The 27,238-nt window shown below is 40.0% G+C and overlaps 1 protein-coding gene across 4 annotated transcripts in view; it reads right to left on the bottom strand.

Annotated features, from left to right (window-relative positions):
- The window catches only part of arhgef18b (rho/rac guanine nucleotide exchange factor (GEF) 18b), an 87,932-nt gene that overhangs the window by 30,245 nt on the left and 30,449 nt on the right, over positions 1 to 27,238 (bottom strand). For 2 of the 4 annotated variants that reach the window (XM_057841075.1, XM_057841076.1), the window contains exons 8-17: positions 25,818 to 25,862; positions 23,050 to 23,124; positions 22,784 to 22,892; positions 20,815 to 20,989; positions 4,532 to 4,599; positions 4,120 to 4,165; positions 2,589 to 2,796; positions 1,751 to 1,857; positions 632 to 772; positions 79 to 323 (exon numbers count right to left, since the gene is read on the bottom strand). In XM_057841075.1, coding sequence (XP_057697058.1) covers positions 79 to 323; positions 632 to 772; positions 1,751 to 1,857; positions 2,589 to 2,796; positions 4,120 to 4,165; positions 4,532 to 4,599; positions 20,815 to 20,989; positions 22,784 to 22,892; positions 23,050 to 23,124; positions 25,818 to 25,862 — 1,219 coding nt within the window. The remainder of the gene's footprint in view (positions 1 to 78; positions 324 to 631; positions 773 to 1,750; positions 1,858 to 2,588; positions 2,797 to 4,119; positions 4,166 to 4,531; positions 4,600 to 20,814; positions 20,990 to 22,783; positions 22,893 to 23,049; positions 23,125 to 25,817; positions 25,863 to 27,238) is intronic. The other 2 variants (XM_057841078.1, XM_057841079.1) reach the window with 1 other exon arrangement.

Here is a 27,238-nt window from a genome sequence, read left to right as displayed (position 1 = left end):
TTGAAGAAAAAAAGGGGATAAAAATCCTTTTTGAAAAAAAAAATGCCTTACCTTGCTCGCTTTATGCTCTTCTCTCACCTGTGCTATTAGTATGTCTGCTATTCTGTCCACTGTGTAGTTGCCGTCCGTGAGCGTGTTTTCTTGTCTGCGTTCTTTAAGACGGGACAAGAAATGCACATGGAGCTCCAGGAGGTTTTCCAAGCGCGGGAATAAACATTCCAGTCTACTGGAATCCATCTGAAGGTTGTCTTTCAACGCTCTGATGTAAACATGAAGCATTATCTTCAGTGTCCTTACGTGGTGCATTTCCGTCTGCATCAGCTCTGTTGTACATAAAGTGGCATATTACTATCATGCAAAGACAAGTTCGTTCATTGTTTGTTTTAAATGCTGTCAGTCTTTTGACATGTGCCAATATAAATCTTACATACACGTATTGTTAGCCAAACAAAAGGGATAAACACTAAAAGAGAAATATCTATTTACAAAATTAGTTCCTGTCTAAATGGAGTTATAAGTCTAGAGTAAATCCAGAAGCCTAACATTGTTATTGTAATGATCTAATAGTAATACATTTTGTTTTGTTTAAAAGGCAACTTTAAACAAAGAGCATCCATATAAATGCACTAACCATATATGACATCCTGTCTCTTCGTGGCCTCTTTAGAGAGTCTCTTAACAAACTGCTGGTCAACTGCCAAACTCCAGGACTCTGCTTCCAGATCCTGAGCATCACACTCCAGATCGGCTCGCAACGCTGCATAATGAGCATCTGAGAAGAGGAGCATACAAAATTCCTCTGTGTAGAAGTGAACATACGGCTATCTACGGTGATACTAATTTGCATGCATTTCTAAAGTGAATTATAATTCCATACAAAAGAATTGAACACTGCATATGCATATGCAATTTTTTAAGTATCAGACAAGGCATTCTAAATAATGTTATAACAAATGAACTGTAAAGTCCAAAAGCAGGGAATGAATAGTGGCCTCTTTTTACAAATATTTCTCTAAAAAATAATGCAAAAGTGAGGTCATCATTTGAATTTTTAATACAGTCCTTTGGAGATTTGAAAGCACACCCTAGGAATTAAAAACAAATAAAACTGTGTGCTTTGGGGCAAGGGATCATAAAGTAAATGAAATATCAGCAATTAAATTTTCAGCACTCATCTAAAAAAATGGCTCCCAAAGCAATATGGAACATTTTGATAAATTTGTTAAATTTCTGTGTAGTCTAGGATTTGTCTAAATTATGCCCCTAGTTCATTTTTATCTGCTCAGCCACAATTGCTTCGTCTTGGTCAGCAGGGGGTGGCTGATCAGCAAGGAGTCATGATGTGGTCCGTCCACAGGAATTGGAGCTATCGTGGAAGTATGTAAAGTGCATGGATGTCTCAATAACAGGCAAAATAAACAAGAAGAAGCACTACTTTTGCATGTCTAAACCTGTTAATTCATAACCTAAGATTCTTTTGATTGCGGAAAATATGACAATAATAACGATCCGGCCTATCAATCAATAGGAACTGGCGGGTGCAAAGGAAACCCAATCAGCAACTTCACGTCACATCTATTCATAACATGGTGGCGTGGATGAAAATGAACCGGGGGGAAAATTTTGGCAAATACAAGAAAACACAGAGATATTACAACACAAGATATTTATCAAACAGTATTGGTCTGGGAACCATGTTTTCTTTTTTCCCGTCCAGCTGACCACCGGAGGTACGCTTTAACCAAATTACCTTCCACTATGACAGACTCAGTGTTGGAGGGAACAAGAGAAATTGTGTCTTCATTGCAGCGTTTAAAGCGGAGCGTGTCAGGTTCATCCATCTCCCCAGGGAGAGATCTGGGGTAAAATAAAATCCCAGGTTAAATATGTAAAAAGAAAGCATAAAGAGAAACACAATACTATACATCTTAAAGATGAAAAAATGTTTTTTTTCTCCCACTTGATAAAGTGCTTCAATTCATATTCTCATTTCATCCTTTTATCTGCCGACTTTAATCCAACTTCTTTCCCTTATTCACCTCATGGGAAAAAAAAAACATTTTAAACACGTCAGTCATTTAATCATGCAAAGATCAGTAAAGGAAATAGTTAATATCAAGTTAAAGTTTCAGCCATCCATATGAGAGGTAATCAAACAAATAAGTCACATTAGGCTTAGGTGAGTGGTTCTTAACCTGGGTTCGATCGAACCCCAGGGGTTCGGTGAGTAAGTCTAAGGGGTTCGGTGAAGATAAAGAAACTCAGAGCCCTATTTTCGCATGCTGATTAAATCTAGGCAAAGTGGCTTTTTAGACCAGGTTTTGGACTGATTTGCTCAAATTTACAATCCTAATCAATTTCTTTTAAGTGTGAGTCCTGCAGCATGGTCTCAAATTTTGACCTGTTTATAAATCATGCTGTCAAAATGAGAAGAATTTTGAACGGGAACTTGTTAAATTACTAGCTTGCTAGCTTAGATATATATCAGTTTTGAATTTAAAAAAATAAGGGTTCGGTGAATCCACAAGTGAAACTTGTGGGGTTAGATACCTTTAATAAGGTTAAGAATCATTGGGTTAGGTACTGACCCTGAGCTGCTGTGGTGTAGGCTGTGCCCAAGATAAAAAGTAGGAGCTCCAGAAGATGGGGTGATGTTATGCGTTGCAATAAGCTGGTTACTTGGTCTCCGAGGAATAGTGGTCATGCCGGGAGGGCCAGGAAAAGTTGCGAGGCCATTAAGGGTCTGGGATGAGGCTATGCCTGACTGTTCCTGCTCTCGGTGGCGGTCTTTTAATGCTAGGCGCAAAAAGAAAATAAGACATTGGTGTGAAGGGTGGAAGAAGCACAGGGATGTGAAGGAAAAGATGACCAGCAAACAAGACAGAGATATAAGTATGTACTAGATGGACCAATCAATGCATATCTGGCAATCGGTAAGATTCTTGAATTCCTAGTTTTGCCTTCTGTCATTATACCTATTACTGGCACACAGCCAACCAACACTTAGCCTTGGTTCAGTTACAGGTTTCTCATTTGTAGAAGGGAGTTTTCTTTGCCAAAATGGGCAAAGAAAGATCACTGTAATTTCTCAAAAATAATCTGCAATTTTTGGTAATTAGGGGTAAGGGGTTGTTTGTCACTTTTGAAGGGACAGTCTAAAATGCCTTGAAGGGAAAGATGGTACCTTTATGGCCTTCTCGTGGAAGGAATCTTATCTAATTAGGAATCTTATCTAATTAACTGGAGGTAAAAAAAAAAGATATTTTTCTAATTTGTGGTAGTGGAAAAAATAATAAATAAAAGCAAGTATTTCCAGAAAGTGGCCCAGGATTGAGGCAGACATTTTAGCAATGCTGCTACTATTTTAGCCGATCAAATGGGAATACGCATTATCACATACAACTGTGCTCTAATCTATCAATGTGCAAGAATATAACGGATCACAAAATGGCTGTGCTTGTAAGCAGAGTCATTTCTTATGTTCAATCATTATTTTACACATAATTAGAAGTGCAAAAATTTGTGGTTTACATACTGACTGTAAATACTTTGAGCAACTGTCTTGCACATAAAGGTCATTTAGGTCACATTGTGTGGTCTTTCCCTTAAAAGGCAAACAGCTTAATTTGGCTTATTGTCTAAAAACGATGATCAGTCGACACTAAAATGTTGGTTTGACAATTGACACATCTATTCATGTCTACCTCAAGCTCTGAAAATACCTATGATCAAAAATATATTTTGGTTTTATGGCTTTTTAAACATGTCTGCTTATAAGCACTGTTCCTAATGGCGAGAACAGAGTGATGCATTTGTGGGCTTGGAAATAGTAGAACTCGGTATGAAAATCTGAGTTATCTGACAGAAAAAAAAAAATACTATGCAGATGCTAATACACTTCAATTTTTACATAAGGAAACTCGCAAATTTGGGAAGCGCATAAAACGCACGGGTACAGAGAAAGAAAATGCTTTTGAAGGGTTTATATGGCGGCAGGGGTTGTCTATACACAAGGGCATATTATACTCACAAAATTACAGTACTTGATGATGCAGAAATATCACTCATGTCTTGCCAAACTTCATAATGAGTAAAAAAAATGATTTGAAATATAGTTACCAAGATTAGGGGATCCAGAGGGGCCTGTCCTTGATAAAGAATCTCTCTGTGTAGGAAGAGAAAGAGAACATTACCAAAACTCGAGGCCATTTCTACAAACACGGTAACAGATAACAACAAAAAAATAATTAATTTGAGTGTGTGGTTTTTTTCTTTTTTTTTTTAACAAAAATAGGTGGCACAAAATATTGCTGTTGCAATGACAATTGAAGAATTTAAGTGTGACAATATTTCAACTTTTTAATCAAAAGAGTCCTACTCTGCACTGCCGAATTCAACTTAATAAATGTAAGCAGGGTCAAATAATACATTTTGCAAGTAATAATCATAATCAATAAATAAATATTTGGACATGTGGGGCAACTCCAATCAACCAACAACATAATTTTTAATGTTCTAGTGGACTGTTTACCTTGTTCTTGGTGCTGGTGCACTCACCAAGCAAAGACTTGCAGCTCCTGTGAACATTTACAGCACAATCTGAGAAAAGGGGAAAAAATAAAAGTCAGGTCAAACAAATTCACTTCTTACAACAGTATGCATTATGTGACAAAGGGCATAGCACCAAATTCCGGGGTCTGTAAACTCCCAATGTCAGTGAGCATCTAACCAGTATATAGGAAGCGTGAATTTAAAAAAAATAAATAAATAAAAAAACAAAGGAAGGGGGGGTTACAACATTATGAAAGAGTTTGGGCACCCCTCTTATACATATAATTTTGCGCCAATATGCCTCAAAGTGCGTAAATCCTGCAATGACACAGCCTAGCTACAATACTGCAAGTACTAAAATAAACTGACAAGCTTACCCATATTTTTGCACCTGTGTAATTTTTTTATATGCATATTGCAAATCTTCTGTAAGTCCAATGAACTTAGTTTCTTAGTTTTTAATGTGAAGTTCCATTTGAAATGATGATCATCCCTAAAGGCCGGTTGATGGGTGCGCGGGTGGCCCGGGGGACCACCCTGGATCCCGGGGAAGGGGGGGGGGGGTGTATGGCTCCTTTGCTGGGCTGCTGGGCTGCTGGGCTGCTGGGCTGCTGGGCTCCCCCCCCCCCCCCCCCCCGGGGTCCGTGGCCATGTGTTGGCACCCGCGCGGCTTCTCCGCCCGTCTGCGTGGCTGTCGCGTGCCCGGTGCCCGCATGCTCGGGTTGGGGGTCCTGGTGCCGGGATTGGCGATGGGGCGGTGTAGGGTTGGTCGCCAAAGGGCTTACATTTGTAAGAGATTCACACGATCACTGGGTTCTAGATCACAGAACTGATTTGTGTACACTCTTCCCCTTTCAGTCACTTAGCTTATAGACACTCCCACCCCGGTCCCCCTCTTTCACTGGCCAATAGGCCACCACATGGTGTAAACCGGAAATACATCTCGCTGACGATGGCACCAGCATATTAGCAATTAGTCTAGATGTTCAATGTATTTATTGTTGTTGTTTGTGTATGTGTTTCTTTTCTCTCTTCTCTTGTGTTTCTTTTCTTCTGTTCCCCCATAATCCCTTCCTGTTCACTGCTTTGTCATAATAAAAAGGTATTTTGAATGATCACAATGGGAGTATGTCAGACTCTCAATGTGAAACATTAAAACTGTTCAGACTAACCAGGCACTTAGACTTCCATTCTCTGTGTCAAACAGCTGAACAGGACAGGTAAAAAAAAAAAAATTAAAAATTAAAAATTAAATGATGATCATGATAAATAAATCAAGAATTTCGACTGTTGGGCCCTGTATAGGTAGATCTACTTCCCCCTACTTCAACGACCATGTGTGACACCAAGTCAGCCAGGTAAAACCTTTTCTCATGATTTACAATGCAAACCAGAATTGCAAGCGCAGTAAAAAGGCATAAATGCCAAAGCCAGAGAAGCTTCTCTGTAGAAAGGTGGGTCCATTGTAAATGGTGATGCATTGAAAAGCCTGAACTAGTAAGCATGTTTATGGCACGTGTGCTCATTAGAGTCATGGGTAACTGAAGCCCTGTCAAGATAACTTCTAAGTGGCGGGACACATCTTGCCACCAGTCACAAATTGGATCAAGACAGGAAGTCCCTTAATAGAATGAAATGGGTCACTAACAACAAACATTCTAAAAGCACAAACTCAACAAGTGAGCAGCTGCAATCTAATTAATGTCATTCAGAATTTCTACATTTAATTATTATGAAGACTGACATAACGTATTACATAGAAATACGTGACTTGGTAGACCAGTCGAAGAAATAAAGCAAAGCCGAAAACATGACACAGCCCCACTGGCGGCAGGAAAAATGATAATAAACACTGTCAATGATAGATGTGCTCATTATTCATCGTTCAGGGCACATACAATAGAGAATAGAAGCACGACGCTGAGACGACACTTTGTTTAAATGTGGACATATTGCTGTGTAAAACATTCCTGTCAAAGACACAATGTAAAACTAGCAACTTCCACAAAGAGTTCATTAAAAAGGTTACTGTAACTGTACAGTAAGTACCGTAATTCATTTCTCTTTAGTATGTCACAATGATGGCACTATAGAATCAAGCACACAAATAGTGATAGCATTTGTCTATAGGACTATTTTCATTTACAATTTTAGCTTCAAATCAAATCCCCCCCCCCCACACACACACACACACACACACATTCAGCCAGTCCGGTCAACTCCTCTAGGATGAAGAAATTCTAGCTAAGTTAAATGAAAAGTCAACAGAAAGTGGCTTCTGAATAAACCTCAGCAGTGAGTAATCACCCTTGTTTTTAAAATTGGTCCAATATTGCTGAATAGACATGCTTTACGACAGGCAAAAATATAAATTAATGTAATTCACCAAAAACAACAAGACTAATATGACCCAAAGAATTTAGACTACGGTGATCCCTCGCTACTTCGCGCTTCAAACTTCGCGCCTTCAGTCCATCGCAATTTTTTTCTCAACTAAAAAACAAATAAATAAATGAAGTATTTTATAGAGCTGTCCCAAGCCCATCATGTAGTCTCTCGCTCCTGCTGCTTTTCTTGGTCAGGCAGTGCACTGGAGTTGCTTATTAAAGTTTCGATGATTGACGGTTAAGGTTTGATCGTGCCAGAGACGGTGACTTTAAAGCGCCGCATGCGTCAATCATCATTTAACTTGTTGAACAGTTGCTGTAGCAACTCACTGTGTGCAAGTGATCAACTTGGGCGGATATGAGTGGAATCAATGAAGCATTTAATAAAGACAAGCATTTTTCTACTTTATTCCTTTTTAAACATAATTTGGTGGGACAGTAACATGTTTGAAACATGATTATTACATTTGAAGTGCTTAAAAACCATTCATTAAAATATATATGTATATATATTTTTTTGTATTTATATTTTGGGAAAAACATTTTTAACATTGCTTTTATGTATCTCTTTCCAATGCTCAATCTGAATAAATACATTGAACAAAAAATAAAAATAAAAAATAAAAGTGTGGCGGGGGTTACTTCGCGGTTTTTCACTTATTGCGGCGGGTTCTGGTCCCCATTAACTATGATAAACGAGGGATCATTGTATATTGCTTAAAATGAAATTCAGATATTGAACAGACCAATTCAGATGAGATCAATTTGGATCCTAGGAAGAGAAGTCTTCACTTTTAGTGAAGACTAATAAACACTAATAAGAGAAGATTTTCTTTTTACCTGAATTGGAGGATCACAACCGTTTTGTAAGAGATTCAACAGAATCAAAGCAGCCCGAACTCGTGGTAATTTTTTTAATCTTGTGTAAGCAAAGGTGTATAAACTCAGTTCACGCAAGAAGGTTTTCAGCCAACCAGAGCAGCCTTACCTTCAACAAAGGTCAGACCCACTCAGTCAGAGGCAATAATGGCAAAGGCCAGGGCAAAAAAAAGGAGGGTCAGGGGGGAGAAGAAATTCTTGACAGGTAAGCAGTTCTACACAAATTATCGAGACGTTCATTTCAGCGTCATCTTTGAAGAGTCCAAACGCAAGCTAAATCTGTTCAGGAAACTGAGGCGATGATTCGCGAACTGCAATGACAAGAATTCTGCTTGGTAGAGGTAAAAGATTAGCCAAAGATAAGCAAGGACAGGGTGTTTTTCTGCTTGCTGATATTACAGCTCTTATCAGTAGTCAGACCACCTCAAAGTCTGGCAAATGCAGTCTGACAGATGCCCAATGCATGAAGTAGACCTGGCCAAGAAAAAAAACCTTGAAAATTAAGTCAGTCACATTAGAACGTAAGAAAGACAGACATCACGTAACTGACCAGTACATTGACATTACATTTTTTAGGTTTGAGCAAATTGATCGAGCGCCATCCAAAAATCTTTTTTTATGTTACGTGTGAGAAACCCTTCCGTCATACACATATAGTATGACAGTTTGGGAGGGAGAGAATGTGTTTCATTGTCTTATCTTTACTGGCAACAGTGGGCTCAGCAGCACTCCAGATAAAAAAAAAGGGTAGGTTATTCCAAGGAAACAGCACGATGACAAAGACACTTGAGAGATTTGTATTTCACTCGCTTTGTCAGGCGACATCTTTTGACTCTCATGAAATAAATGTAGCAAACGAGTTCAATATTTGATTTGAACCGAACCCTGCTGACAACAGAGTTCAATCTAGCACTTATAAGTCTACTAGCCTCAAAATGACAGACTTTCGTTGGTATTCGTACTTGAACCGTTTCGCTACTCTTTTTGTCCCTTATGAAAACAGATTAATTGTAACTGGAGTTATTATTGGGTAGGTTAATAATATCGGCCGATAAATACATTTTAAAATAATAGCGGATAATATTCATATCGGCTTTTCATTATCGGTTTTGGGCCAATACGCATGTAGAAGCCTTCTGCCTTTGGACAAGGGCTGGTCACAGCTTAGTACAGCAGTTATACTTATTGATTATTATATGTCTCCAAACTAAGATGATTAGGATTTGTTATGCAAGCATTATCATTATTAACGCATCCAGTGGGGGATCACAATACAATTAGCCATAATATGTTGAGTACACGACCGCATATATCGGTATCGGATTTTTGGAGTTGAACAATATCTGCATATCAGTTAAAAAGTCATTACCAGGTAACTCCAATAACTACAGTTAACTTAAAAATATTTTAAGTAAATGTTTTTAATGTCTGAAAAAATTTTGCACAGATCTGATATAAATCGGGGAAAAATACATAAAAAATGGAAGGTTTGAGAATTACCTGAAACAATAATTTCAGCACAAAAATCAGGATAAAAAAAAAAAAAAAAACAATGTCACCTTTCACCCATTTCCCCCTTTTTTTTTTTTAAATAATCGTTGACGTCCATTTACTGGTTTTGCAAAATCATCTACAAATTCCCAGAAATTCCTCTTTAAAGCTATTTTCCTTGCACCCAGATTTGTCTTAAATATCCAGCATGTAAATAAGTTATGATCGTATTGGAAAGAATTTTAACATGGTACAAAACTTCACTTCATCGCCGTATTGATAATTTGATGTGGGATGTTAAGAGTGTTACTACCATTATGAAGCAGAATTAGCCTAGAGTCTGCATAAGAATGGACTGCGGAGGCTACGAAATATGAGATTGATTAATTTTTTTAACAGTTCTGAGAACCCCAATTTTTAGGTAATTTAAGATAATGTAACAGTCTTTACAGTCCATTTAAATGTAAACATGTACTGTAGGTGAAACACAATTCTCTGCCATTAGCAACGTTCAAATGCAAAACTAGTTAGTAGGCTTTAGGGAGTGCGTCAAGAATCCCCTAGATTGATATACAGTACTTCACACATTAACTTCAAGGGTGAGAAATGCTTATCATCAATAGATGTCTACTGGTTTTATAGTTTGTCAGGTTTGTATTTTTGGGTTTCTTGACACAGAAAAACATATGCACCACAAAAAAAGTTCCAAAGAACAAGTATTGAAGCAATGCCCACAGAAAAAATGGGTCACAACAACAGCCGTTTTGATTGTGTCATTTGGTCAAATCTCACACAACATCAACACTGGAACAAGAGCTGCCTGCAAACCTCTCTGACATTATCCAAATAAGGAGGAGTGAGTAAAAGGACATTTCTCTACAAAAAGTAGAATCATTATACTGTACAGTTAGTGTATACAGTAAACTGACACAAACCAATTTAAGCAGGCTTTATAACACACATGAGCTACAAGCTTCATTGGAATAGGTTTGCACTGCATGTCATTTTGAAAATTATTTACATCTTTCACATACCACTAGAGAAAGCCAGTGTATCACTAGATTTACTTGCAACATAAGTATGTGAGAATCCTACAATAGTTTATTTCAATTTTAAACTGTTTACAAATCCTTACATTCATATGATGTTCATATCGCAAACTTTCCTGTTCACATTCTTGGATCCATGAAACAAGCATGAAAATTCATTTTAGTAGGTATTTACTTTGTCTAAGGTTTACAGTGTGCTTACAAATGCAAGTGTAATTACTTTAAATTCAAAATAAAAATTCTTGCAATGCTGACTGCATAATATCTTAATATTAACATTGTGATGTTAGGAAGGATCTTAACTCTTCATCAACAACAACAGAACAGATTTTTCCCCCTCCAATAGACCCTACTCACATGACGTCACAACCACGCCCCCGCGCCATATTGTCCGTCAACTCGTGTGTTGACGCATTACCGCTACGTAAATTCCTCCTATTATGGCGTGTTTTTCTGCTCGTTAACATTAATAATCAAAATGGTGAAGGCGTGTGTGGCGGTCGGTTGCAATAATAGAGAAGATAGACGGAGAGACTTGAAGTTCTACCGTATTCCGAGAGACCCGGAGAGGAGAGCGAGATGGACTGCTGCAGTTCGACGAGAAAACTGGGCTCCAAACGATTACCACAGATAATGTAGTAGTCATTCTATATCTGGTAAGATGCATTTAATATATATTTAGAGGGTTTTGGGCTGATAACCACAATTAAGATCATTGCTAGGCTAATCGCCGACAACATACACTCAGACGTTGTGAATGAACTACCTGAAAATATATAGTTATAAGGGGATAATAAGACAGTTGTCATACAATTAATTTACAATTTCACTATTGAGGTCAAAAGCCAAAAAATTCATTCAACTAGGGACAATCTGGAGTAGTGCTATCGCACTTCATATTTATTACATATTATATATGTATGTAGTGAGAGTGCTATCACTAAACCATATAAACATTAAAAGCCCCTAGCTCCATTGACAAATGACATGAAATACATTAGACTTGACAGTGGATGTTAGCAAGAACAAAAGATTTTGAATTGAAAATTTTGTAACTCACCTTCCCGAGCACAAGATAGATTCCTGCCGAATTTTCGTGGACGAGGACCTGTTTCACCCAACCAGCAACGAAGTATTTATAAGCCTCCAAGCTCTTAAAGTTTTTCAAACTTTCGTGAGAATAGGCTGATTTTGTGTGGACAAGATAGTTGTAAATATCAGGGTAGCAGATGTCAGGCAGAGACGGCGAAGACAGCGGGTCGAAAAACATCAATTTAGGCATCAAATATGGATCTGGCGAATGGATAAACTGAAGCTTTTCCACATAACGCCTTTAATGCAACGCATCCAATGAGTTTACAGCGTCAGATAACACCGGGGCTTCCATGAATTGCTCTACAAGTTCCACAACTAATTGAAACCATTGAGAATAGGGCTTAAAAATGACGGACAATATGGCGGCCGGATACAGCGACACGTCATTTTGTGACGTAGGTGAGCAGGGTCTATATTTCCTATGGAAAACAGACGAATGGAGTAACGTAACTAAATCCCTATAGCTGACAAATCAGGTCATTGCCACACTTAGGTCAACAGCAAACAACAAAGTCAAATAAAAATCTACTAAAAAGCACTCAGTAAGAGTGATAAACCCCACAAGGAAACAGGTTATAAGAGGCAGAGCAGCGATGCATGCAATAAATTCTGTGCTAAACAAGGTGTAATGGCTGCGGACTGCTCTGTTCTGGTCTGATGGACCTGCCAAGCACAATCAGAACCATGTGACCCACTCAGCAAGACTGGTCAGTACAGACAGCCAATAATGGTCCCCCATATAATTCCAGTGGGGCACTGGAGGAGCAAAAGGGCATCACCTGCTTCAATTGAGGAATGATAAGAATTCTGACACCAGAAAACACGTTCAACGTGTCAAGGATTATGTGGTCCTGTAATCCCAAATGACATTTCTGATCCTGCATTTTTTAGTGTCTCAGCCAATCACTTAGATTGACAAAAATTGGACCACGGGAGCATGGAGACTTTTTCAAATCAGAGGGAGTAGAGATTTATCCTTTAGTTTAGTGATTCCCAAACACTGTATCCTAACCGAACAGGTGCGGGTAACGATCAAATTCACCAAATTTGTCCGAAGATTAGTAAAATATTGAGTATTTTGTCATCTATCAATGCTAGCGTCGTATAATGATGGTGACGGACATAACAAGCTCTTCACATCCACCGTACATTAAAATTGACGTAAAACAACACTCTGGGCAAATTTATCTTTCTATCATATTGGTAGATTTGATTGATTTATGTCTTTTGGTGCAATAAAAATAGTACAAAAATAAAAAACTGCTCAAAGTTTCAAACAAAAATTCCGCTTTAAGATTTATTCCAACAAACTGTGAGCTAACATTAACAATCACCTGTTGAGCCTGAAGTCTCCGCGGCTAACAAAACAGGCGACAGCGGCCAGAAAGTGATAACAAAAGGATGTTTAGTGCAACATTTGCAAAACCAAGACCATTCCTATGAACGTGTGATTGTAAGACTATAGAACTCGAGCGCTATTTCAAGTGAAACCCATTTGCTTTACAATTTGAAGCTGATCGGGGTCAAGCTAAATCGCTAGCAGCAAGCGGCTAGTCGTTAGCTTCCCAAACCAGTCAAGAAAACGACAAAACTGTGATTTGCATGGAGTATAAGTAAAAAAGTTGAATCGTCCCTTTAATCCAACACGATAAGAACACAAAGACAGCAATTTGTCGCCAGTTTTAGCACTACGCTAAGTGATGAGCTTTCAACTAGAGATGCCTGTAATAAAAGTCCATTGAAGGAAACAAGGGGAATGATCCACCTGATCCCGCTACGCGAACCGCTTCTTACCGTTAATAACACCGAGACTGTACGGTTCCGTGAGTTGCGTCTGAAACAGGAGTAGCGGGTCGGTTGGATAGCCACATCATTGAAGTGGTTGGCATTAAGTATCCCCCTTCCTTGTTTTTTTTGTTTTGTTTTTGTTTTGCTCCACTTTAGTTAGCCGCTCTCTCCAGTTGGAACAATCTGTGGCATACAAACAGGCGCATTCCACAGGCTCAATCCCTCACCGCTACTTGGCTCCAATTAAAGGGACACTACACTTAACTACTTTGGTTTCTACCAAGCGCACAAAATCCAATCCAATAAAAAATGCAATTAAATATAACACTAGGGATTAGTGATTAATTGATTTGTTGGGTTACTTTCTTGGCAATATTTTTTAACCCTGCAGTCATTATAGTTGACACTTATTCAAAAGTTGTCATTATCTTAACTCATTCACTGTCAGCTCAGATCACCCAGTATGTGTTCCGGTAGTTAGTAAAGGAGAAAATAATGAATGAATTGAAAACACCTATTGATAGCAATAGACGTCCAGTCCATTTAAACTTATTACATCCAGGTCTATTGCCGTCACTTGTGGCCAAAGAGTAAAGCTATCTGAGGTCACAAAACAAAAACAAATATAACTTCCAGAGCAAAATATCCCACTTATTTGAATTTGCTTTTCTTTCTTCTTTTTCAACAGTTTTTGTTAATATAATTTAGATGTTTGCATTTTTTCAAATTAATTGTATTTTATTTAGAATTATTTGTATTTTTTTATTACTCATAATTTTATTTATATTTTTTCTTTTTTATTTATTATTATTTAAATATATAAATATATTTTTAAATGGATCCTTCAGGTAATTAATTTAAATTATTTATATATTGTCTTTCTTTTTTTTAATTGCCCATAGCAATTTGAAAAAAAAAAAAAAAAAAAAAAAGATTAATTGCCAGGGGCGTCACTAGGTTTTAAGAACTGGGGGGGGGGGGGGGGGGCTTAGCCCCTCAGGAGGTGTAACTTTCAAATACTGTGAGAAATTAAACCTTTCTGTTTTTCCTGTTGTACTGAACCCGCACCGAACCGTGACCCCCTACCAAGGTACGTATTGAACCATGACCTGTGTACCGTCACACCCATAGATATATATTTCAATTTCGGGCAAGTGATTTTATTTTGGTAGTAATAACAATAATAAATATATACTGTATGTATACAGTATATTATTGTATTGTAGCGTCTACGAGGCAATGCTAAGTTGAGGATGATAATGCACACTCAGCAGGAAAACAGCACTTTAAAAAAATAATAATAATTGTAATCACCTGGACACCACAAACTGTTCGTCAAAAAAAAAGAAAGAGAAAAGAAAGAATGAAAGACAAAAAAAGTTGCCCGAGAATTTACCATGACGCACGCCAGGCTAAATGCTAATGCTAACGAGAACGCTAGTGCTATGCTAACACTCTGAGCCAACTATCATCATCATCATTGTCGCATATGCAACGGTATCACCACCCCCTTCCCTCATCCCGCTCTGCTCTATTTAGATTACAGACAGCTTTCAAAATCAGACAACTCGCCTTTCATTCAACCAAATTGTAGAAACGAGCCCCTTCACATCCTCAGTAATGGTAATGGCGTTGCAAAGATTGTAAAAGTAATTTATTGGATTACTCGCTACTGGAAAAAACAAAACACACAAAAAAACACTATTATAAACTCCATTACACTCTGACGCAGGCCCAGGACCAATTGCGAGCAAGGAAACAGGGAAAACACGGAGTAGATTTTCAGTCATGCAGGCGTTCTCTCTATGAACAAGTGGAATGGAGTGACGACGAACTGATGGAGCTTTCTACCTTGTTCTATGAAGTGAGGGAAAACAGACAGATTTTTTTATCATGTTTAAGTTAATAATGATAGGTTATATGATCCAAACTAATATTCTGGCAATTTCAAAATGAATATGTCAGCATTTTTTGTAATGGTGTTTTTTTTTTTTTTTTTGTAAATAAAACAACCAATTATTTAGGGTGGCTTGAGAATATTTTAGGGGGTCTGAAGCCCCCTAAAATACACCTAACGACGCCACTGTTAATTGCCCATTGCAATCAAAGAGCCCCTCTTCGGAACCAGACCTGGAGGTGGGGCACTGTGGCAGAGCCCCAACAGGTGACGTAGGTTCCCCTTTCCCATGGACTAGCCACCTGTGGGAGGGGCCAATGAGGTCAGTTGCACAGGCAGCTGAGTTTCAACCCAAGAAGGGGTCCTTGGCAGTGCAATCCATCTCTAAACGTCTTGTGAGACGTGTACTTTACTTAAAAGTCTCATGGCACACAAACAAAAAATGTGACAAAAATGAGCCTGCATAGTGGAAGACAATTACAAAGTTAATCACAGTGAACAATGCCGTAGAAAACGACAATGGCCATTATACCTTGACCCGAAGTATGTGCTTTCAAGCCCCCCAATTTTTTTTTTTTTTTTTACAATAGAAAGGATTCATTTTCTTCAGATTTAACACAAAAATATTTTTATAATTCCTGTGAAATACTAGAGAAAATCCTAGAACTGAAAACATAAACTAGTAGAAAGGAAATTTGTTAGTCTTGAAGGGGAGGAAAATTTAAAATATGGGATATATGATTTTGGGGAAAAAATCCAGATTTTATTTTACACCCAAACCACATGCCCCTTCAAATACAGAAGCCACCGTTGAAGAAGAAAAGGAATGTATATCTTATGCAAGAGATACTGGTTTGTGTCAAAAAGAGGAAGCCTAAATCATACAGTATCTTGAGCAGTGGATTTCAGAGTATGACATACACCAGAACATGTTTGTTGAATAAGCACTCTATTAAAACAATCGTACAATACGCCCACCGCAGTTCCAGACTGGAGAATTTATAATTGTTATTATTATTATTATTTCACTATATTTAAGGGACAGGACCGAAGTAGATGAGAATGACTTTTCTTCCTTCATAAAAATACTAGGGTTGTCAAACGATTAAAATGTTTAATCGAGTTAATCACAGCTTAAAAATTAATTAAACTTAATTAATCACAATTCAAACCATCTCTAAAATATGCAATATTTTTCTGTAAATTATTGTTGGAATGGAAAGATAAGTAAAGTAGTGATTGAAAATACATCACAAGGTGTCAATGGCGAGTTTTTAATTAATTAGATCTCTAGCCAAGGCAAAGTCTGAGTAAAAATCTGATGTGTATTTTGCATAGCTATTTTGATCGGGAATGCCAGTTCTCTTTGCATTGAGCGCTTTTCTTTTTGTGAACATTATTTTTTTTGAGAGATAGGAATATAATTTTTATTGTGCTTTCACTAAAGGATACTGTAGCGACTTAACTTTTCTGCCCAAATGCATGATGGGAAGTTGGGTAACCATGACTGTCAGTGGTGGCTGCAAGTGGTACAGAGAATGTTTTGCTGAGATAAACATCGTCTCCCGCTCCGCCCAAATGCATGCTGGGAAGTTGTGCAACCATGATTGTCAGTAGTGGCTGCAAATGGTATACAATATGGTGCGTTGTGTTCAATTAAGCTTGTTAAGAAAAAGATTGTCTCCAGCTCCGCCCAAATGCATGCTGGGAAGTTGTGCAACCATAACTGTCAGTGGTAGCTGCAAATGATATGCAATATGTTCTGTGTTGTATTCAATTAAGCGTGTTAAGAAAAAGATGGTCTGAGCGTCAATGAACGCCTGTGTCCACTCGCGTCTTTCTGCCATTCGCTCCCAATGTGCTAAAACGGCGTCATTGTATACTGTTTGAGGGAACGCATGAACAGGTCGTTCCGTGCATGCATTAATTGCGTCAAACATTTTAACGTGATTAATTAAAAAAATTTATTACCGCCCGTTAACCCGATAAATTTGACAGCCCTAAAAAATACACACACAAAAAAAATCTCACGAGCAACACCATTATTTGTTCTGCAGTCCAATGAAATCTTCTTTAATAAAGTTAAAATCGAAGAAAAAAACTGAGGTTTGCTGAACACCAAGAGATGCGGCTGAATGGGACTGAACCAGTGTCTGATGGTCTTTGATTTATGAAAATTAGTCACAAAACCTTGTGAAGTGCAACAAACAGAACCTGAATTTGCTATGAAAGAGAATCTGACCATTTGTGTTGATCTAGGTTGCTAGCAACAACGAAAGAAAACAAACTTAGGTCATAGTTCTACAGCACTCATCAAAACATGGACACCCTCTATTAGTTGCACACTTCTTTCAGTCGATATTGCTGGTCTTATCACCAGATAGAACGAGAGCAGCAATCAAGTGTGTGGTGTTGAAATGTCCTTTACAGGCTTTGGGGCTGCATGCACACATCACAGACCTACTTCAGCTCACACAAAGCACCAGAGAAATAGAAGAACCAAACTATCTGTAATCACAAAGTGAATGCGTGCTGTAGGTTTGACATAAACAACTGTCAGAAGAAGGAGCTGATTGATGAGACGACCCGCCCAAACAAAGTGAAGCCTTGCGCAACACAACATGGTGAAACAAAATGCAGATGCAGCATTGCAGATGATGTTCTTGGAAACACTTCTCAAATATGGGAGGAAAGACATGAAACAGTAATATAGTTTTCTTTCCAGAGAATTAAGTGAACCCATAGTGGGAATGACAGGAGATGAATGAGCTGTAATCACCTGCTTCAAGATCAATGCCAAATAATATGACACAATGTTTTACCTTGTATCCACTCACTGGACTTTGCAGTAAGTAGTATAAACTTCTTGAATGTTCAGTCTTGTATTTGTATTCATTTTAAAATATGGTCCTTATCGTGATGTGATGTGTATTGCAAGGTATTTGCAGGGTATGATGTAGTGTAATATTACACCACACCACATAGTGGTGGCTCCCGACGGACCCTCCTCTCCGGCACTCCTGAATAGACTTTACCGGGGAGCCTTCTTAAAAAGGGGGACCACCACCCCGGTCTGCCAATCCAGAGGCACTGTCCCCGATGTCCTCATGATGTTGTAGAGGCGTGTCAGCCACAACAGCCCCACAACATCCAGAGCTTTTAGGTACTCCGGCCGGATCTCTTCGACCCCCGGGGCATTGCCACCGAGGAGCTTTCCAACCACCTCAGTGACTTCGACCCCAGGGATAGGAGAGCCCAGCTTGGAGTCCTCAAGACTCTGCTTCCTCAAAGAAAGGCGTGTCGGTGGAAATGAGGAGGTCTTCAAAGTATTCTCCCCACCGACTCACAGCGTTCCGAACAGAGGTCAGCAGTACCCCATCTCCACTATACACACTGTTAATGGTGCACTGCGTTCCTCAGACGCCGGGTGGTGGACCAGAATTTCCTCGAAGCTGACCGGAAGTCGTTTTCCATGGCCTTGCCAAACTCCTCCCATGTCCGAGTTTTTGCCTCGGCGACCGCCGAAGCTGCAGTCCGCTTGGCCAGCCGGTATCTGTCAGCTGCCTCTGGAGTCCCACTGGCCAAAAAGGCCCAGTAAGCCACCTTCTTCAGTTTGACGGCACCTCTTACTGCTGGTGTCCGCTAGCGGGTTCGGGTATTGCCGCCTCGACAGGCACCAATCACCTTACGGCAGGGGTGGGCAAACCGGTCCTCGAGGGCCGCAGTGGGTCCTGGTCTTTGTTCCAACTGACCAAGCACAGATAGTTTAACCAATGCCGTTTCAGCAGAAATGAGAAACACCTTACTGCAATCGACTGATTGCACTTGTAAAACAGCAGATTGGTGAAAAGGTGTCCTCTTAATGGGTTGCAACAAAAACCCGCACCCACTGCGGCCCTTTGTGGAATAGTTTGCCCACCCCTGCCTTACGGCCACAGCTCTGATCGGCCGCCTCAACAATGGAGGTGCGGAACATGGCCCACTTGGACTCAATGTCGCCCACCTCCCCCGGGACAAGGGAGAGGTTCTGCCGGAGGTGGGTGTTGAAACTCTTTACGACAGGCTATATTCTGCCAGACGTTCCCAGCAGACCCTCACAATATGTTTGGGCCTGCCAGCTCTGGCCAGCATCTTCCCCCGCCATCGGAGCCAACACACCACAAGGTGGTGATCAGTTGACAGCTCCGCCCCCTCTTCACCCGAGTGTCCAAAACATGCGGCCACAAGTCCGATGACACGATTACAAAGTCGATCATCGAGCTGCGGCCTAGGGTGTCCTGTTGCCAAGTGCACATATAGACACCCTTATGTTTGAACATGGTGTTTGTTATGGACAATCCATGACGAGCACAGAAGTCCAACAACAGAACACCGCTCGGGTTCTGATCGGGGGGGCCGTTCCTCCCAATCACGCCCCTCCAGGTCTCACTGTCATTACCCGCATGAGCGTTGAAGTCCCCCAGCAGAACGAGGGAGTCCCCAGAGGGGGCGCACTTCAGCACACCCTCCAAGGACTCCAAAAAAGGGTAGGTACTCTGAGCTGCTGTTTGGTGCGTAAGCACAAACAACAGTCAGAACCTGTCCCCCCACCCGAAGGCGGAGGGAGGCTACCCTCTCGTCTCGGCGCCTCTCACCGTGGGCAACTCCAGAGTGGAAGAGTCCAAACCCTCTCGAGAGGATTGGTACCAGAACCCAAACTATGTGAGGAGGAGAGTCCGACTATATCTAGTCGAAACTTCTCTGCTCCACACACCAGCTCGGGCTCCTTCCCTGCCAGAGAGGTGACATTCTACGTCCCAAAAGTTAGCTTCTGTAGCTGGAGGTCGGACCGCCAATGCCCCCGCCTTTGGCTGCCGCCCAACTCCCTACGCATCAGACCCCTTTGGCCCCTCCCAAAGGTGGTGAGCCCATGGGAATGGGGACCCACGTTTCCTTTTCGTGCTGTGCCCGGCCAGGCCCCTTGGGAACAGGCCCGGCCACCAGACGCTTGCCTTCGAGCCCCACCTCCAGGCCTGGTTCCAGACGGGGGCCCCCGGTAACCCGTGTCCGTCAAAGGAAAACTGATTCCATTTGTGTTTATCATCATAAGGGGTCTTTGGAGTCATGCTTTGTCTGGTCCCTCACCTAGGACCTGTTTGCCATTGGTGACCCTGCCAGGGGCATAAAGCCCCAGACAACATAGCTCCTAGGATCATTTGGACACACAAGCTCCTCCACGGAGGGGGCCACATATACTAATATCATAGTTATTTTAAATCATATAATCCGGTGTAATTTCGCTATCAAAAAGTCATTATTAAACCTAATTTTAACAAAAGTGACATGAATAATGATAGTAGGATTGGAATGAAAATAAGAGTGGGGGGTTGACACTTTTCTGGTCACATGTTGCGGTAGCACAATGGTGACAAAGACAAAATGTAAACATTTCTGACAAAAAAAAATGTAAAAATGACTTATCCTAATCCTGCCCTTGTCGTAAATGTGTTGTGGTAACCAATGCTCTGGCCTTAGTGTGTTTCTTGTTTATTCACCCAAGGGTTTCAGTGAGCAGGTGTGCAAGCAGCAGCGTGGTTATAAAAAGCCACACGTTTGCATGAGAGCAGAGCACCTGTGCTCACGTGTGTGGAAGGGAGACAGGCAAGAAAGAGATACAAGCGCCTGCCGTGTTACTCACTCATGCACTGCAGGCTGTGCTTTTTCTGCAGTGTCTTGCCACACAGCGAGCAGGTGGCGCAGCTGGAAAAAGTGCCGAGTGCTAAAAGATGGCCGTTGCTGTAGCTGCAATCTCTCTCCTTGGCCTCCCGCTCCTTCTCCTTACCCCTCTGTTGCTCTTTCTCTCGGTTCTTACCCTGGGGGGGACACACAATGAAGATTGGTAAGCATTATTAGAAGTGTGTCACAGGCAGGATGTGCAAGAGGGTTTATTATGTAATGAGATTAGTGCACTAACATGTGCACCACCACACATGACAATCTGCGTTAGGTAATATAACAAGAGCAAAAACAGATTTGGTAAGTACTTTTGAGGAATGTGTATGTATCTAGGGGGCTGATTAAGTAATTGTGGACTTATTGTTGCCTGTTGATCCCAAATTGGCCAATAAAGGCTATGGGTGCTCTTCTGGTGTTGCTTATCATGTCGCTGGGCTGATGATATGTTTAGGAAGTGAGTCAGGGGGCGTCATAGTTCATTTGAACTTGTTTTCTGGTTGAGCTTCTCTCAACCATGATCTGTGCCAAATGTTGACTGATATGCATGGTTAGTTATTATATTATGTACGGTAGGTCAAAATGAGTAATTTTATGTTTTAATTTTTTTTCAGCATTGTGTCATGATTTACAATCAATACATAAAATATTCATTCATCTGCTTATCATCATGAGGGTCGTGGGGGTGCTGGACCCTAGTCTAGATAACTATGGGTAATAGACAGGGTAAGATCTGAAATGGTTGCCAGTCAATTGCAGGGCACTGGAAAACAACCAATCATGCACACACTCATATACCTAGGTAGAATTAGAAGTGTTCAATCAGCCTACAATGCATGTTTTTGGGATGTGGAAAGAAACTGGGGTACCTGGAGAAAACCCATGCAGGCACTGGGAGAACATACAAACAACATACAGGAAAGTCAGAGTCCTGGATTGAACTCTTGATCTCAGAACTGTAGGGTCAAATTGACTGATCACCATTGTAGCTGTTCACAGAGGTGGGTAGAGTAGTCAGAAAAAATGTACTCAAATAAGAGTAGCGTTACTTCAAAATAATATTACTCAAGTAAAAGTAGAAGTAGTCATCCAATAAATGCACTTAAGTACAAGTAAAAAAAAATCCAGTGAAAAGAATACTCAAGTAATGAGTAACTTTTTTTTTTTTTTCAACACTGGTGTTTATTCTCTCTCAGCACAAACATATCTACAGTATATGAACTGCTGTTATAACTATACTGTACAATAACCCATTACAGAAGTACAAAAAAAAAAAAAAAATCATTGAATTCTGGCAAGAGACAAAAAAAAGACCAAAAAAAAGAAGCATTATTTGTCCAAAAAGCATGAGTGCCATTTAGTTGAGAAAATAATTCCTAGTTTGAATAGTGAATACTTCCTCCGCTATCAATCGGTTCCACATAAAAACTGGGAGAGAGGTTTAAATCCGTGCATTGATTCATGTTTAGGGCAGTGCGCTGTGTAAAATAATTCATTTTTTACGGTGCTTTAAAGACGCCACAAAATTGAACAGGCTGGTGTGATCATAGAACGGCAAGCTTGCGTCAGATTGGTTTATTGGAGTCATGTGAATTTTGTTGCGACGTCTTATTGGTGAAATTGGTAGAGCTACTCTTGGCATCGCTGGCAAAAAAAATAATAATAATCTAATATGTAGAATAAAGAGGAAGAATGTGTAAAGTTGTGTAGCCCAAAGTAGCAGAAGAAGAGTAGCGTTTTTTCTTCACAAATCTACTGAAGTAAAAGTAAAAAGTATGGCTTTGTAAAACTACTCTTAGAAGTACTTTTTTCCCAAAAAGTTACTCAACTAAATGTAACGGAGTACATGTAACGCGTTACTACCCACCTCTGGCTGTTAATGAGAAACAAACGTGACCGAAGGTTAGACAGGTTGCACTATAGCTTTTGCTGACCTTATCTTTATTGAAGGAACCGGTCATCCTGTTCCTTAACGAGCTGAGAGTCCTCTTCACCTTGGTGCCCTTTTCCACCTTCTCACTTCGATCATCCTCTTCTTCATTCCTGGTATAGGATAAGTAATTGCTCATTCACCTCACAATATAAGGTAAAAAAAGATGAATCAACCCATTTTTTGCAATGTGTCACTAAAATATACAGTTTCAAACTCCTTGTCAACCCTATTAAATTGTAATGAAGAAACATTAAGGAAGGAACTTACTCATTTGACAGGAACTCAAACCAAGTGACATTTTCGGAATCTCTGTTATTGCTTCGATTGTTCCTCTGCTTCGCCCTGTGGAGCACAATAACAAGTTTTTCATGTTGAGTTTGAGACTGAGCATGTGTGTAGGAATAGTAAATGAAAACATGCAGAAAATGGTTAGTTTGGTGAAAAGAAATTCACTCAGTCTGTTTTTTATCAGAACAAGGTTAATAGCAAAGTGTACAAACTTAACCCCTTGACGTCAAGACTTTAAAAAATTAAGATTTAAGAATCTTTTACTTCTCTTTTTGCGTTTAGGTAGATACTAAATCAAGTTGAGAAAGTTAATTAAAATACATTAAAAAAAATAATCGATAAAAATGAAATGTAAAAAATCCTCCCCAAATAATAATAATAAATACATATAATGTTATGTATGCAAATGAGTGACAACAGGAATCTATGGTTTAAAAAAAAAAAAAAAGCATTGAGACTGCTTTGATCTGATATGTGCTTATCTGGTATTTGGTACAATAGGCATCAAGGGGTTAAACGTGGGTTTTGACTTTAAATGGTGCATACGTGAGTAGTTTAGACACACTGTGATTGTAATAATGACAGTAGCCCCCCCACACCAAAAAAAAAAAAAAAAAAGGGTTGTGTAAAACACAACAGAATACAATAAAATAACCAAACTGAGCGCAAAGTATGAATGTGATACATGTTGGGCCACATAAACTCATTTCATAATCAGCACACTTCCTCAAATAGTAGCTGTCATAAGTACCATGCACTGATTGACCACAGGGTGATTTTTTTTGCATAAGTAAAAATAAACCTCCCTCAAATAGACACACATTTGTCCTCTTGACAATGCTGTCAGCGCAACTGATCATACATAGTCTCTAAAGATATTGAACGTCATTGCTAAACCCCCAAAATGGCACTTAGGAGCATGTCAAATTGAGTGAGGTTAATTTAGTAAATATGCTCTTGACTGCTACGTGAGGCACGATAGTACAGTGCCTTGCAAAAGTATTCGGCCCCCTTGAACCTTGCAACCTTTCGCCACATTTCAGGCTTCAAACATAAAGATATAAAATTTTAATTTTTTGTCAAGAATCAACAACAAGTGGGACACAATCGTGAAGTGGAACAACATTTATTGGATAATTTAAACTTTTTTAACAAATAAAAAACTGAAAAGTGGGGCGTGCAATATTATTCGGCCCCCTTGCGTTAATACTTTGTAGCGCCACCTTTTGCTCCAATTACAGCTGCAAGTCGCTTGGGGTATGTTTCTATCAGTTTTGCACATCGAGAGACTGACATTCTTGCCCATTCTTCCTTGCAAAACAGCTCGAGCTCAGTGAGGTTGGATGGAGAGTGTTTGTGAACAGCAGTCTTCAGCTCTTTCCACAGATTCTCGATTGGATTCAGGTCTGGACTTTGACTTGGCCATTCTAACACCTGGATACGTTTATTTTTTAACCATTCCATTGTAGATCTGGCTTTATGTTTTGGATCATTGTCCTGTTGGAAGATAAATCTCCGTCCCAGTCTCAGGTCTTGTGCAGATACCAACAGGTTTTCTTCCAGAATGTTCCTGTATTTGGCTGCATCCATCTTCCCGTCAATTTTAACCATCTTCCCTGTCCCTGCTGAAGAAAAGCAGGCCCAAATCATGATGCTGCCACCACCATGTTTGACAATGGGGATGGTGTGTTCAGGGTGATGAGCTGTGTTGCTTTTACGCCAAACATACCGTTTTGCATTGTGGCCAAAAAGTTCAATTTTGGTTTCATCTGACCAGAGCACCTTCTTCCACATGTTTGGTGTGTCTCCCAGGTAGCTTGTGGCAAACTTTAAACGAGACTTTTTATGGGTATCTTTGAGAAATGGCTTTCTTCTTGCCACTCTTCCATAAAGGCCAGATTTGTGCAGTGTACGACTGATTGTTGTCCTATGGACAGACTCTCCCACCTCAGCTGTAGATCTCTGCAGTTCATCCAGAGTGATCATGGGCCTGTTGGCTGCATCTCTGATCAGTTTTCTCCTTGTTTGAGAAGAAAGTTTGGAAGGACGGCCGGGTCTAGGTAGATTTGCAGTGGTCTGATGCTCCTTCCATTTCAATATGATGGCTTGCACAGTGCTCCTTGAGATGTTTAAAGCTTGGGAAATCTTTTTGTACCCAAATCCGGCTTTAAACTTCTCCACAACAGTATCTCGGACCTGCCTGGTGTGTTCCTTGGTTTTCATAATGCTCTCTGCACTTTAAACAGAACCCTGAGACTATCACAGAGCAGGTGCATTTATACGGAGACTTGATTACACACAGGTGGATTCTATTTATCATCATTGGTCATTTAGGACAGCATTGGATCATTCAGAGATCCTCACTGAACTTCTGGAGTGAGTTTGCTGCACTGAAAGTAAAGGGGCCGAATAATATTGCACGCCCCACTTTTCAGTTTTTTATTTGTTAAAAAAGTTTAAATTATCCAATAAATGTTGTTCCACTTCACGATTGTGTCCCACTTGTTGTTGATTCTTGACAAAAAATTAAAATTTCATATCTTTATGTTTGAAGCCTGAAATGTGGCGAAAGGTTGCAAGATTCAAGGGGGCCGAATACTTTTGCAAGGCACTGTATATTAGCAATGTTTCCCTCTCAAGGCAACACAACCTCGTGATATACACACACACGCAAACGTACAGAGTGCTCAAGACTGGTCACACGCTGCTGCCTGCACCTCTTTTTGAGCCGCGGCTTGTTTACTTACCCATGGTACAACTTTAGCTCCTGCAGAACTTTCTGTACCATCAGCCTAAGACAAACAAGACACTGAGGCTGAGTTTCAGTAAAGGAAAGCAATTGACACACACATTCGCACAAGCACGGATATACTTTTGAAAAACACAAACACACACCCACACCATCTAAGGGGATGGTGGAAGAAAGGACAGTAGTGGGAGGAGGAGGTTGCAGACACATGACATGGAGCAGAGATGTCAGGGGGGAATGGGGGAAGCCCCTGTGTGATGTGTTTTGTGGGAGGAGATGTCTGTTTGGATGAGAACATAACAGGCCGCAGATGCAGTACAGTGTGTGCACACCAGCACAGAACCACAAAAAAGTGCACAGACCAGAACTTGTTTACCTTTTGCTCAATGGTGACTTGAGTGCAATGGGGAAATTTTGTGGGGCAATTGGACTTTTTGGCCTCTAGTTTCATGTAAAGGACAAATGTAGACTAGCGTGTTAATCAAGCAGCCATTTGGTAGATGCACAGGTAGGTTTTGCACCACATGATCATTAGCTGATCTATTCGCAGCCAATGAGAAGTTAATTTCACATTCCCTTTAAATCTGGCACAGTAGTGGAACACTAGAAGTACTTCACATGACGGGAGAAGAAACAAGTTTTTTCCTAGTTGAGTCCAAGAAGTCAAATCGTGCAAGGAGAAACTGCAAAAGGACCTCCACAGGTGGTTTATGGGAAGTTGGACCATAGACTTCATAATGATATTGACGAGACACATTCCCAAGACACTGTGCCACGCCTTCAAGTAGGGGGCCATCCCACACTCCGCTTGAGTCGGTCGAAGTCGATCGCAGTTATTCTCAAACACATGCAGCGATCCAACGCCGGATTTAGGTTGAAAAAGTACGAAAGCTGTACCTCATAGAAACAGGACGGATTCTCTCAGGAGTGATTTGTCTGAGGATTCAAGGTAATTACTATATTTTTCGTACCATGCCTGCATTTTGAAACGTTGTGAAAAAAATCAAAAGGAGAAATTAATCGCTACAGCATTGACGTCATAATTCGCAATATTTACGTAAAATAAATGCTAACTGCACATTTTTGTGCTTTTAACTAAGAATCGAGACTGTCTATAAAGAATTCAGGGATTTATGTATTTATTCACAAGAATTTTCAACGTGAAAAGCTCTTTGTGGTTATAAGTGGCTGAAAGGCTAGCAGCACTTTCAACATATTTACGTAAACTAAATGCTAACTGCACGGTTCTTTGCTCTTTTAACAAAGAATCAAGAGAGTTTTACGTCCATATCTATAAAGAATTCAGGGATTTACGCATTTATTCACATTCATTTTCAATGTAAAAAGCTCTTTGTCGTGATAAGGCGGCGCCACAGTGGCTTAAAGACTAGCAGCACATTCAACATATTTATGTAAACT

Source organism: Corythoichthys intestinalis, chromosome 7 (assembly GCF_030265065.1).
Source record: "Corythoichthys intestinalis isolate RoL2023-P3 chromosome 7, ASM3026506v1, whole genome shotgun sequence".
NCBI lineage: Eukaryota > Metazoa > Chordata > Actinopteri > Syngnathiformes > Syngnathidae > Corythoichthys > Corythoichthys intestinalis.
This window is presented reverse-complemented; position numbering and strand designations above follow the sequence as displayed.